The 14,811-nt window shown below is 40.3% G+C and overlaps 1 protein-coding gene across 2 annotated transcripts; it reads left to right on the forward strand.

The window, feature by feature from the left end:
* The first annotated feature begins 743 nt into the window (after positions 1 to 743).
* Positions 744 to 14,811, forward strand: pias2 (protein inhibitor of activated STAT, 2). Of its 2 annotated transcripts, XM_032515764.1 has the most exons (15): positions 744 to 964; positions 2,501 to 2,587; positions 4,161 to 4,345; positions 4,990 to 5,077; positions 5,170 to 5,220; positions 5,555 to 5,645; positions 5,744 to 5,878; positions 6,018 to 6,123; positions 7,697 to 7,770; positions 8,597 to 8,757; positions 8,952 to 9,085; positions 9,961 to 10,156; positions 10,384 to 10,520; positions 10,609 to 10,646; positions 11,191 to 14,811. In XM_032515764.1, exons 2-15 carry the CDS (start codon positions 2,568 to 2,570, stop codon positions 11,407 to 11,409), a joined length of 1,635 nt encoding a protein of 544 aa, XP_032371655.1. In that variant the 5' UTR covers positions 744 to 964; positions 2,501 to 2,567; the 3' UTR covers positions 11,410 to 14,811. The 2 variants fall into 2 exon arrangements, with proteins under 2 accessions (XP_032371655.1, XP_032371656.1); XM_032515765.1 differs by lacking the exon at positions 2,501 to 2,587 and having other exon boundaries at positions 868 to 964.

A 14,811-nucleotide genomic window follows, 5' to 3' on the forward strand; every position in this document is an offset into this window, starting at 1 on the left:
CTTATGTAAAAGTACATAAAGTAGCCTACATCAGTTTTACTTAAGTAGCCTACTCAAAATATCACGAGCTCATTGTTTTCTTCTAAGTTCAAGAAAATAAAATAGGCTACTATGCTAAATGTGTGTAGCCTAGGCCTGACTAAGGTAGCCTACAAGCGGCCGAAATGGGTTTCCTCAGGAGGGGAGCTGGCGTTTAGAGATAGGGTGAGAAGCTCAGTCATCCGTGGGGAGCTCGGAGTAGAGCCGCGGCAGTTGAGGTGGTTCGGGCATCTGGTAAGGATGCCTCCTGGACGCCTCCCTAGGGAGGTGGTCCAGGCACGTCCAGCTGGGAGGAGGCCTCGGGGAAAACCCAGTACTAGGTGGAGGGACGTCCAGTTGGGAGGGGGCCTCGGGGAAGACCCAGGACTAGGTGGAGGGATTAATATCTCCAACCTGGCCTGGGAACGCCTCGGGATCCCCCTGTCGGAGCTGGTTGATGTGGCTCGGGAAAGGGAAGGTTGGGGTCCCCTACTGGAGCTGATGCCCCAGCGGATGAAGATGGATGGAAGTAACTAAGGGCAGCAAAGCTAAATATGACAGTCAAACTTTACAGAAAAAAGGTTTGGAGGAACTGGGCTTGTTTTTTATCTTTTAGAAAAACAGCTAGCGTTATTTGACTTAAAAACTAAAGAGTTGAAATGGTGCCACTTTGTAAGCAGTTGTACAGCAACATGTGTCCTACTAAGTAAAGATGCAGGTGGTGTTTGTGGCACACGTATGATTCCACACACAGGGGTTCCGTTACCGTATTGGACCACAGACTGTATATTTATTGATTAATATTAACAGTCTATGTGTTGGACCCATACACAGTTTAAAAAAGATTGGACCTCCACTCCACGGCCAGCTGTGGCGTCACCTGGAAGTAGTCCTGCTGGGCGGGATGACCGGGAACAACAAGATGGCGGAGAGTGAAGAGTTTCGGGTAGGCAAAAAGAAAAACACTGATTTTGCCTTACTTCTGTCAACATTACGACATTAAACGATACGTTGTAACGCATAAACTGGTCAATGCATGACCACCCGAGTATATAGGTTAAGAGTATAGGGCTTTGCCAGGCAGGAACGTGCACTTTCAGAGCAGATAGTTTGCGTCTCTGTAGTTAGCCATAATGCTAACAGTTTATGATAAGCCAGTCGCCAATAGCTCCATTGTTAGCTCGCTGCAACTAGCTGAAACCATTACTGAATTATATTTATTGTCTAAGTATGTGGGTGTTTAAAGCTGATAGTTAAAATTTGTATTCAGTAAATACTGTATTATTAGTGATAGCATGTAGCTAATATCACGATGGTACACACAATTAGCCAAAAATTAACGCTAGATATATTGTTGTGTCTAAACTGTACTTTTTAATGTGAATAACTCCTTCCAAACACACAGCTGAGTGAATGTTTGCAGCTCTGTATATCATTATTAGGTTGTTAATGTGTTGTAGTGTTAAGGAACGCTGGAAGCCATTAATTGGTGACCCGAAAATTCAGTGTCTGGGGAAATGAACACAATGTATATAACGTTAATAGGCTAATTGGCACTTAAGTGAGTCACATAGCGTCACACTATGGCTCAAGTGTATAAACAGTACTTATAACTTGCAGTAATGTTAGGAAAGAGGTGGCCAAGTTCACAAACATTAGTTGCCTTGCTGAGTATTGCAGGAATAACAACAGCTGCTATGAATGCTAGCTAGAGTCTGCTAAGCTAAGTGGCTGCTCCCTGTTCCTCAAGCAGCTGGGATTCACTGGCTTTACTGATACATAGTTGTATGCATTAGTCTTAATGAACACCTGAAATAATAATAAAAATCATGCAAGTACAGCAGAAGATAACCATTTAGCTTAGAGCAGGGGTGTCAAACTCAATTTCACACTGGGAATTAGAATTACGTCGAGGGCCAGACATGTATAGTTTGAGATAACTTATTTAGTTAAAAAAAAGTCACAGACCTTTTGACTGTATAATTGCACGTCTCATATCATACTTACTAAACCCTAAAAAAAGCAGGAAGTTGCTTAGCTTTCAAAGAATTTAGCAGAACAATGATAACATTAAAAAAAGTAGGTGACCACACATGAAAACTCAATGGTTCTGGGGGACATGCTGAGGCTCAAAGTCTGCAAATCTGCCAGATTCTGTTTTGAGTGTCGCATAATTAGAGTTTTAAAGCAGTTTCCCGTATGTTTGGTTTGTTGCACATCTAAGCTAGCTAAAATTGATTGTGAACCTAAATTGATATGTGGGCCTGCGGGCCTTGAGTTTGACACACGGCTTAGAGTATGGACAGAAAACCCCAGGAACATGGTTCAGTTTTTCCAAAAGACTGATGGCAGACTGAAGAAAAACCACACCAAGGGGCTATGTTGGTGCGGGTGTGTTTAAACATTACATCTGTATAATTGTGTATTGTCATGTTTTCCATGATTTGTTTAATAATTTGTGATATCATCCTTAATATTTTAGATGCTTAAAGGTCACATATACTGAGGAATTGTAAGGAAAAAGGATATGCACATAAGGACAATCCAGCATGGAGCGTTATATCGAAGGGTCAGTAGGGTTTCTTCATTGTTTCTTATATTTCTGTAGGGGTTATTTTTAGGCACATTTTAAAAGCTTTTTTAAAAGACATTTCTTTGCAAATGAGTCAGTTTATGTTGTAAGTTAAAAGCAGTTGATCAGTGTCTGAATGTTTTCTTGACTGTTGTAATTTTGTATTTTTGTTCTTTTCAGAGCTGCGCAGTTAGGCTTCGAATTACAACCACTAATTTTTGCTTAGTGTCAAATCCCAATTATCAGTAGCCAGTTGTTTTCATTTATTAATCTCCACAATGACAGCAAATGTCAGGGAGCGATCTCTCCTCATGGGTCCCCCATGAAAAAAAGTCCTCATATACATGACAAAAATGGACACATCTCCCCTGTGAAAGTCACATCTCTGAAATTCCACAATGTTAGCTTCTAAACCTATAGAACCTGGAAGGTAGGCCTGCACGATTCAGGGAAAAATATAATTCACGATTGTTTTTGTTTTCTTTTAGCTTAGAATTTATATGCCGATTCTCTGCCATGATTCTGTCTTGATTCTTCTTAGGCCTACTGGAAGGTGTCATTGGAAAAATTATTATTTGTGCACACAGATTAATACATCATGCTTTTGAATTGAACTGGGCAAAAACGCCCAATTTTTATACGCTCACATCCTTAATTAATTTACACAAAAATGAATGAGTTGTGTATAAACTAACACGAGTAAAACAATTTTTGACATTTTAACTTAGTGATACCACTATGTTGTTTAGCGAGCAAACAGGCATAATCTATAGTACATCCACATACATTAGTTAAAACGCTAAACAAAACTACCCCAACTGGCTCATTCACGTTAAATTATCTATGGTCTGACCAAACTGTCATTGTTAATGTTGCACTGCGTTAGGCTACACAGTGCATTGTGGTTTCAATGTCTTGTTTGGCCTGCGTAGTGGCTTCTTGTCAGATCGTCATTAGAACGAGTTAGCGCTCGGCTCTGGTTTAGGGTTGGCAGTGGCACCCAGCGCTTGCTTCATGTCTCGGTGTACCTATTTCTTCCATTGTATTACACAGGATGTCAAGGTCAATTTTATTTGTATAGCACCTTTCATTACGTAATCATTTACATTAAAAACAGCATCCACATTAAAACAACGCATCAATAGAAATAAGAATACACAGCAAGACAATCAACAAAAACAAACAAGACATACAAGTGCGACCATACAAATTCTCTCACACACACACACTCACACACACACACACACACACACGCACACACACAAACAGTAATTAAACAAATGCCTGGAAAATAAAAAGCTTTTCAGTTTGCTTTTGAATGTGGAATGATGGACCACAAGTTTGAGAGTATCCCAGCTTCAATTGTTACTGTGCTTTACACAACAAAAAATAAGCGGGTTTGCATTTGCTGCTGCAGTCCAGCGTTGCATATCAAAATCAAGGAGCTGTATTACCAGAGGTACTACAGTGTCATAAACACCCCTGACCCTGATTTGGCGACCAAAAAGTCCCTGTTGCCCTCTGATGTGAGAGGGGTAACTGTAGTGAACACTGTCATCTCTGTCAGCAGAAGTCAGTCCTGTAACACAGACTTCAGCCTGTTGACTGGTGGAACAGCCCTGTGGCACGACACCAAGACCAGTATGAATCTCCAGCAGCCAGCACCTCTCATCCCCCCCGTCCACCCAGATGTGCAAATGAAGCCCCTCCCCTTCTATGATGTTCTCGACGTCTTGATCAAGCCTTCAAGTCTAGGTCTGTGTTCTTTTATTTTAGAGATGCACCAATCTGATACTGATATGGATATCAAACTGATACTGACTCAAATAGTGGGATCAGGCATCGGTGACAATGGGGTTTATCTATTCAGTTTAATTCTTTGTTCATATGCTATATACATTATACACTTGAATTGTGAGTACATAGTGTACATAGTATACTACATGTAAGTGTACTCACGTAAATATCCGAATTGAGACATACCTTATGTATTTGTCTTCAGTGAAGTACTTGGCCAAATTCTGAACACAATCAGGCTTTGATGGCAGAAGGAATGAAAATTAAATTTCAGATGTAACTTTCTTCCAGGTGGAAGCAAGTCCTGCAGGCTAGTATACAGCAGAAAGGCAAACATTAAAGTTTTACCAAATAAATGGATAAAGTAAAAGTTTTAGTGCTTTCTAAGTATAATTTGTGACTTCATGGTGTCAAATGTACAGATGACTTTTGGATTACTGCAGTGGAATCCTTTGACACTATATGAATGCAGATTTACTATTTGAAAATGTGAAATTGATGCTCTATAAAGGTCACCAATTACACTGTGTTGTGAGCAGTGGTATTTAAGGTATTCCAAAGAGCAGCGCTTTGTAATTTACTGTCGTCACTTGTGTTTTCAGGAGCGAGTCCTGCACAGAGGTACCACCAAGAAAAATATTTCATCTTTGCTTTGACACCACAGCAAGTTCGTGAAGTATGCATATCCAGGTAGGACTAATTTGAGAAAGAAAACTGAAAAAAACATGCCCAAAATGTATATGGTAACAATGTTAAGTAAGTGTAACCGTGTTTGTCTACAGGGACTTTCTACCAGGTGGCAGAAGGGACTATATGGTTCAAATTCAACTGAGGTGAGAATGCTCAAAGTTTTCTGAAATGTACATTTTTTTTAAAAGTTTTTTTTTAAGTGAGTGTAATGGTCAAAACTCTTTAAAAAACACATTGAATAACTTGATTAATGTTTTCATGGTGACTCCAAACCTTCCTTCATGAATATGTGAACACCTTTTCCATCACAGGTTTCTTAAAAACACTACACATGTACTGTAAATGGGGGAAACGCTGGTTTAGAACATAGCACTACGATGTCATGACGGTTTTGCTATACATAATACTTAAAATTATTGGTCTGCTTATTTTCTTCTATATGTATTCAGGCTCTCAAATGTTTCTTTGTGTTGTCAGGTTTTGCTTGTCAGAGACAAGTTGCCCTCAAGAAGATAACTACCCAAACAGTCTTTGTATAAAGGTCAACGGGAAACTTTTTCCTTTGCCAGTAAGTGTTGATTTTACTCCAGAACAGTTTCAGTTAAAAGTCAAACCAAGTCATGTATTCTACCATAAAGACCCTAACAAAGCATTTTATTCATGTAGGGTTATGCACCACCACCAAAAAACGGCGTGGAACAGAAGAGACCAGGAAGACCTTTAAACATTACCTCCCTTGTTCGACTCTCCTCTGCAGTACCCAATCAGATTTCAGTCACGTGGGCACCGGAAATTGGGAAAGTGAGAACATATATGTCAATGGAACCTTTTCAGCTTTTGGTTTTTCCTTTTGGTTTTCCTGTGCTCGAGGTGGTTGTCATGTTTGGGCACTGTAACAGTGACTTCTCTGTAAAGGTTGTTGGATCATATTGTTTTTCAGACCTATTCTATGTCTGTGTACCTGGTGAGACAGCTGACATCACCACTGCTCCTGCAGAGGCTGAGGATGAAGGGCATCAGAAATCCAGACCACTCCAGAGCACTAAGTAACTACACAGAAAACCGCTATGACTACATTTCAGTGATGCCCGCTAAATGTTGTACAGCAGCAGTTTTACCTGGAGGTAGTCACACGTGACTCGATGTCTTCACAAATCCAAAAACATTTACCTAAACTGAAAAGCACCGTCAGTATGTTTACATGCACACAAGAAACCTGGTTTCTCAGAGAAAACAGGTGATGCAGGTAATCAGACACTCTGTTTACATGCACTGTAGCAACATGGTCCCTGGTTACTGAAATTCTACATACACATGCAGATCAGCAATCAACTGCTCGCCTGTGCATTCCTTACTTTATCTAAACCTATACAATGAGGACTTTTTGCTGCATGTGTTTGAGAGAATTTGTTGGAATTTTACAAATGGTGAGATGTTCAGCAACTGAAACTGACTTATTCAGACCTCTAGAGGCTAGTGGTTTGGTAGGGTTAGAGTTGTCTGTGCACACACAGGTGATGTCCCAGCAACACGTTCCATGTCCGACTGCTTTGTCAGGTTCAAACTCCCGGGTAAAAAGTGAAGTAGAATCCCTGTTGCATGTGTAAAGAGAAAAAAATTCAGCTGCCACTTGGGAAATCAGCTTAGTGCAGAAAGCGGACTGTTACCTGGTTACTTCTGTTTTATTTATAGTATCAAATCATCACAAGTTATTTTAAGATACTTTACAGATAGAGTAGGTCTTGACTACACTTTATTATTTAGAAAGACCCGACAATCCCCCACCCCAAAGAGAAAGCATTTGGTGCACAGTGGGGACATCATGACTTTGCGTGTTACCTGTACGCAGTCTGAGCTCTCTGCATGTGTATACAGTATATACGCTGTATACAGCGGGTGTACACATGCACACCACTTGTTATCGCAAGATGAATGCTACTTGAGTTTAGGAAAAGAAGAACGGGGTCACCTGGTCTTCTGGGTGAAAGTCCTGTGTTTTACCCATCCACCCCCCCAACCAACCTCCCTACATGGATTACGTTTCATACTACTTGTTACGGTGTCAATTCACACGCAATCGCGAGGTAATGTTAGTCCTGGGAGGCCACACGATGTTGGTTTACACGCTAAAAAGCGAGTATGCACATTGATAGCGCGCCCATAATGGCATACCATTTGGCGTGTCATACATACGCCACTTCATGAGATCAGTCTGGGGGGGAAGAAAAACGTGTACAGACCCAGGCTCTTGGTGGGCAGCCATCTGTCAATGCTGGTTGGGACACAGAGACACTGATACAGATATGGAGAAATAGGATTCATAATAATCAGAGCAGTGGGTATGATTAACAGTGGCAATTATAGCAACAAATAAGTTGTAGCAGTTTAGGGTGTAGCAGGGCGTCAAGCAGGACCACGGCGGCAGACAAACCGATTTGAATCAAGACACAGAAATCACCACTTTACATTTGTTGAAAGCCAGTGAGGAGTGGGCCCCTGGTGATGTCAGGTTCATGGAACTGGAAGTTTCTTTTAATATTTGGTTTTTATTTTTTTTGCACCTTTTTGAAAAGAATCCTTTTGTTTCTGTTTGTGAATCTGTGCTCCTCTGTGTTCCAGTTAAGGAGAAGCTGACAGCAGATCCAGACAGTGAGATTGCTACAACAAGCCTTCGCGTCTCACTCATGTGCCCGGTAAATGAAGCATCTGTCGACAATGTTTATGGGATTCCAGCAATTATTTGGACAGCATAAATTATAGTTTGTAGAGAAATGAGAAAATGATCGCTGCACACAGTATGCGATCACTTACTTTCTGCCACAGTTTCTCCCTTAAAATACCACCGGGGGTTGCTAAAGTCTGAAGCATTCAAATACATAAACCTTCACATGAAAAAGGCACTAAAACCTGTGACAGAAGTCATGATATGATGAAATATTTACTTATGTTAGATATTATGTTTTTTTATTTTAACTTTATTGCTGACAAAATTTAAATTGTTTTCTGATTTTCCTGTGTTTGTGTATATATATATAAGTGAGGAGCCATTGCTACAAATATAAGTAATACGAAATTAGTTATTTTCAGGGGCTAACCTCTTTCACTTTTCACAACACAATCAGTGTTATTTAGCTTATAAAACATTCCCTGATGCTTAGACCCTGGTGGCACTACATAACAATGCAGATGTGTATTGATAATTAAGTACTGACCAGAACCTGCACGATACCCACCCCTTATTGGTGGATGTTTAGGCTGCCGTTGATTATAATGGTAGCTCTGCAGGCGACTCAGTGACGATTTCCTACAATAAGTGCTTATCTATACTGTTCTGGCATAAGAACAGTGGCAAATCTTCCAGGGACACACTGTTGGTGTGACAGTTATGTTTTATGTGCACGTCTGTAAGACTTTCCATAGTGCAATAACTTTGTATGGAACCTTATGACTTTGCACAAGGAACCAACCATGTTCTTCATAAATGAGTTTTGACTGACCTCAGTATGTTTTGTCTTCCAGTTGGGTAAGATGCGACTCACGGTGCCGTGCCGGGCGGTGACCTGCTCTCATCTGCAGTGTTTCGACGCTGCCCTCTACCTGCAGATGAATGAGAAGAAACCCACGTGGATCTGTCCTGTGTGTGACAAGAAGGCTGCATACGAGAGTCTCATCATCGATGGGTAACTAATTCCACCACTTCACAGGAAGAATGAACTGTTGCTCTTGCTAAGGCAGTTGTACAGATTGTCTGTGGTTCTCATTACGCAAGTTGAAAGAACTCATCAGAACATGGCACCAGAAAAATGTCAAATTTCAAATGTATCAGAGTTACTGATACATTTACTGGTGATGTAAATATATGATCTTTGTTTAGTTTATTCTTGGAGATCCTGAATGACTGCTCCGATGTGGATGAAATCAAGTTCCAGGAGGATGGGACCTGGTGTCCCATGAGACCAAAGAAAGAGTCAGTCAAAGTCCCCTCTCAATCAATTCCAAAAGTTGAGAGTAAGTACATCATATTTTTTGTTAAACATTCTTTATTGGTATTTAGGACATACCATTGTATAAGGTGAAGTTACATATTGCTGGATCACCAACAAAGTACATCCACAAATACATGAAGAAAACAAAATTCAAAATAAATTTGAACTAAGAAAAAAAAGAATATCTGCCTCACCCTTCCCTTATCCCTTAAACACTCTCCCTTTGGATTCATTCAGTCGCCATTCAACCTTTATTTATCTGACCCTCATTTTCAATGTCATCGATTGATTACAAAGACAAATACAGAACAACACAGAGTACAAGTACAATAGAAAGACAACAAAACCTTCAGAATTGGAATAGTATTTGATAAATAATATAGGATAATAGGGATTAAAAAGAAAGTACAATTATGTAAAGCAATTTTAAAATCAGAATTCTAACTTGTCCAAGAGGCACGATTGAGGTGATTTTAGGAAAATTTTGGAATTTGTCCAGGAGTCGGGTGCACTAAAACTAAAAGCATTTTTTTTTTTTCTTTCAAGTTCAGACCGAGCTTGTGGAACATGAAGCGATAGCCAGACAGCAGAGCGAGTCTGATAATGTCCCCCATCCACCCTGGACCTGGGGAGCATTAAAATCACTTACATTAAGGATTTAATTGTAGTGGTAGCGTGTTTCCAGTGTGATGTGTTTTCTTTTTTTGCCTGGTACTGGTTGGCAACCCAGGGTTCTGTATTTGAGTCTATGAAGTTAAGAAGCCATCTTTGTATATTGAAATAATGTGGAGCTTTCTATATCTACAAATTATTATTATTATTATTATTATTATTATTATTGTCGTTAGCAGCTTTCAGAGCAACTATCCACAGATGTCTCTACCTTTTGTCCTTTAGCCTCAGCTCCTTTACGCCAGTCTTCAGTGGTCACCAACTCTACGGAGCCCAGCTCCACCAAGAAGGCGGATGTGATTGACCTGACTCTGGAAAGCTCCTCCTCCTCCTCTTCCTCCTCTGATGAAGAGGACACAGACCCTCCACTGAAGAAACGCTGCGTTTACATTTCCAAGAGCGAGGAGATGCATGCAAAGGGGTGAGCAGGCGTCTCTGTTGTTTACTAGAAGCATAGACCGAACTGGGGGCACCAGCCTCCACCCTAAAGACAAATCTACAGTACCGTGGTCAGTTTACTGTTTGACTTTTTTCATCCAGTCACTTATGTGACACCACTGGATGTTAGACATTCAGTGTTTGCTGTTTTTTTTTGGACAGATGAGATTTTTAGCACACTGTTAGTAAAAGCTTGCTGTTTTCTCTCAGGGTGTTGACCTACCAGCCCACTGTGCGCGTGCCAAACGTCCAGGCCCTGGATCCGTCGTATCTGACCTCTACGCTCGCCGACTATGCAGTCCCCTTCCACCCATCCACCCTAGCCACCATCCCAACAGAAATGCAGAGTGAGTCAGTGGACAGGGGGGACTGTAAGCACTATCACTGCTTGTTAACAAATTGTTAATAATCTAGTTTTTTCCCTGCTACCTATAGGTATGGATTTGTTTTCCTTAATTCAAGCAGATCCTCAGGTACGTTTGTTACAGTTTTCTCCTTTTAAAAGCTGCACTATGCAAGATTTGTCTCATCTTATCAAACCAGGAATCATAACAGAATAGCGTCCAACTGCTGCTTAGACACTGTAGGCTCACCTCATTTGTTCAAACAAAGGACACTGCGAGCTGGTAAACCTGGATATAAACAATACTGGTTTAAAATACTTACAAAATCACCTTTGCAAATGTTTTATAAGGAGCATATTTGTTAGCCCTTAAAAATACTAACTCATAACAAGTGCAATAAACACACCAGCACTTTTTGCACTTAGCACTTTAATTCTTCTAGTCACTTTTTTATAGGTAGTATTGTCTGTGCAGTCATGTGTCCTTTCATTTCCTAAGATGTTTTATGTTGATTTCATGTTGATTTTAGAATGGTTTCTCTGTTACATGTTTGTATTCTAACAGATTATAGCACTATGCCCACCACAAATTTCCTCTCAGGGACAAAAAAAAGTCAATTTTTATTCTAATGAGTTTTGGTGATAAGATCAATCAACTCATCTTTCCTGCTCAGCATTACCGGCCCCAGATGTTTCTGGACAACTTGACGAGCAGCATGCAGAGTGCGGCCGCAGCCAGCACCAGCTCATCCCTGGTGTCCTCCTCCAGCAGCCACTACGACACCAGCAGCCACGCCGCCAGCTCCCTCCACGAGACCCGGGTCATCACAGGGGGAGGGGGTGCTGGAGGAGGGGCGGACAGCGGCATATCAGATATCATTTCACTAGACTGAGCCACGTCTCACTGGACCTTTTCAGGCCGGTTTTCTGTGGCCTTTTTAGTGCGGACTACGTGTACATGCCATGTTTTACACAAGAGCACCCAGATTGGTATACATGAGATCTTTGATGGCCTGGGCATTTTCATCATGTTCAAAACTGTATCCAGGCATGTTTATTTTTGCCCTTGGGTTTTTTTTAACCTGAAATGGGGTTGGCATCCTATCTGCTATGGTAGGATGATAAATGGTTGGATGCCCAAGGACAAAATTGTGTGTCAGTGTATTGTCATGTCTCTTGAAGTACTCTTGACTTTAACATTTCTTTTGGATTCTGATTTAGAAATATGCTCGTATGCTTTCATAAAAACCTGAATCACGTTAGATCTAAACAATGGGAAGGATTTAGCCTTGGTTTAGTCCAATATTCACTGTTGTTTTAGCTTTGGTTTAGTCCAATATTCCTTGTTTTTTCAGCCTTGGTATAGTCCAATCTTCACTGTTTTAGCCTTGGTTTAGTCCAATATTCATTTTTGTTTTAGCCTTGGTTTAGTCCAATATTCCTTGTTTTTTCAGCCTTGGTATAGTCCAATATTCACTGTTGTTTTAGCCTTGGTTTAGTCCGATATTCCTTGGGGCCCCAATAAAACAGCAAACCGTTTATTTAACTGAAATGTAATTGTTTATTGCAATATTCCCCCATTGTTTTATAACATTGGTTTAGGCCAATATTTCTCTATTGTTTTAGCATTGGTTTCTTCCAATATTTCTCCATTTTTTTAGTCTGGCTTAAGTCCAACATTTGCCAGTGTTTAACCTTGGGCTAGCCTCTGTAGATCTCTTTCCCTCTGTTTACCCACCACTCATTAAGTCAGCGCTGTGTGCCAGTGGAAGCAGTGGACCTGGCATTCCTTTTACATTACGAGGAGTCATTTTATTTTAGTCTTCATATCAGTAATATTGCCTGGGGAACTTTTATTAGTATTAGCCATCATACAGTATCAGTCTGACATGGCCACCCATATATAAATGTAGAAATATTACAAAACCCCTTCCATGCTCAGCTCTGTAGAGGTTTTCTTGGCAGAAAGATAATTGTCTGTTATACTTTTTTTTGCCCTGTTGTCCCAGTGTTGGAAATATTTAGAGCAGTGAACTGCTTATTTCTACCGATTTTGTTTCTTTGAACATACATGTGACAGATTTTTGCCTCTCCTGGCCTGGTTAGCACGGAGCAGAGTCAGCAGGGACGGAAGACGAGCGCCAACTCACTGCTCTCAGCAAGACCAGCAAGCAAACTAACAGTTAGATGACAGACTGATAAACATACTGTTGACTTTGAACATGGGAGGTAGGTCAGTAATTGTGAAGTTTTCATTGGTTCTAACAGCTGTCAGTCAGTTCTTCAATGAGGTTGACTACAGGGCAGCTTTCATGGCAAACCAATGTAAAATGTTCCTTTTGTCATTTAGTCAGAGCAATAATAATTTAACAAGTTAGGTTAAATAAAGTTGTAAATGCAGTTAAGATACTCCATGAATGATTCTAAGCTGGTGTGCCCTGCTCTGGACCCCAAATCGGATCTCTCTTTTTTTTTGTGGATTGTCGGTTTAACATGATTTTGTTCTGTAGGAGAAATATACTTAAAGCAATAGTTAAAAACTCAGGCAATTACGCTCATTTGCGTTCTTTCAGTGATCGAGATCTTCAGATGGATATCACAGACAGACCTGGAGTCAGGGCAGGGTTGGACATTCAGCCCGGCTCTGTTCTACTGACACCTCTCATGCTCACTGATCAGTATGTCCCATTTGTGTGCTCATAACATAAATGTCAATGTATGAGCTCCAGTTTGTGTTTGCCCCGAGCTAGCTGTCTTCTCCTCTGTCCAGTCTTCATGCTAAGCTAGGCTAACCACGTCCTGACTCCAGCTCTGTGCCTAAAAAAGACATGAGAGTAATATTCATTTTCTCACCTTATGCTCACAAAGAATATCAACAAGTTTATTTCCCAACATGTTAAACTGTTTATTTGGGTGCCTCAGTTTTGACTCGCATACAAATCTACTTTATTATCAGTTTATACTGAAATTAATTTTGCATTCCTGAGCAGCTCCGCTTCAAAAAAAAAGTACACAAAGTTAGACAAGCATGAGACGGTTCAGTGAATTTTAACATAATGTAAGTGAAAGACATTGTTTGCCTCTAAGTTGGTGCATAATATCTGAAAAAGTTCATGCTGCCAAAAGTTAAATGATGATCTCTTCAGTTAATATTTAAAAATCAGTTCTGTAATTATTCTGAGCACTGGCCTCTGCTATATCTGGACTTTGTTGTATGTTGATGATGCTGTGTGTTAGTGTGGGATGGATGTACATGAATATGTCCTTTCTCAAAGTTGACACCACCCAGTAACATAAAGAAGGATACACAGGGCAGCTACTGTATCACACCTCCATCTTCTTATCTGGACTGCTTGCTGTGCATGTGGACTAACAGCCATCAGGAGCTCAATCTCAGGGACCTCCACTCCACTTTTCTGGGCTTGGACTGAGTGAATTAAAGTACTGGTGCATAGAAACAACAGTTAGGATCCCTAACTGAAATACAGATGGGGATTTAAAGGGTAGGCTAATGTAAAACATTTGTACTGTACATCATTGTATCTGTTTAATTCAATCATGCAAATGTCAGTTTCAAGTTGCCATGTTAAGGCTGTGACAGTTCACCCAAATTACAAGAAACTCACTTAGTCTTAGTTTTGGTTTATGTGAACTGGTTTTGGGATGTCTAGATTTGAGTGATTCTGATATCAGCCAAATGACACAAATTCAAAATCAAAATGTTTTTCCAGAAGCAGTTTCCCTGTTAGTGTGGATAAATTCACATTGTGGAGACACTCTTGATCAGAACTATGGAAACAGTCAGCAGAATCCCATTCTCTTTCGTTGTATTGGGGCAGAGGCAGACATCTTAAAACCCAAACTATCTCTGCACGTAGAGATACCGTTGGTGGCAGGATAGAAAATAGGAGTTTTGTAATTTTGGTGAACTAACCTTTAAAGTAAAAATGTGCAAATTCAACAACATCCGATAAAGGAAACCCTTCATTAGTGTTGGTATAGAGGTCACTGTTTTGTAAAATTACAAATTAGACTTTTGACTCTGTCTCTATTCACCTGCGGGCAGATGTTGGTGATGTGGATATTTCTTTATTTTGTACTCTTCACACTTTATGGACTTTGAAAGACCGCCCAGCTCTCTTTCTCTTGTGACACCATGTTAACAGACTCGGAGAACAGTACTCCTTTGTTGTTCGCTGCAGATTCACGAGCTTTATAATAAGATGGTTTATTACAAAATTCTCTTTGTTTTCCTGTATCTGTAAACTTGCAGCATTTTAAATTGTGGTACCATG

The sequence above is a fragment of the Etheostoma spectabile genome, chromosome 5, assembly GCF_008692095.1.
Source record: "Etheostoma spectabile isolate EspeVRDwgs_2016 chromosome 5, UIUC_Espe_1.0, whole genome shotgun sequence".
Classification (NCBI taxonomy): Eukaryota; Metazoa; Chordata; class Actinopteri; order Perciformes; family Percidae; genus Etheostoma; species Etheostoma spectabile.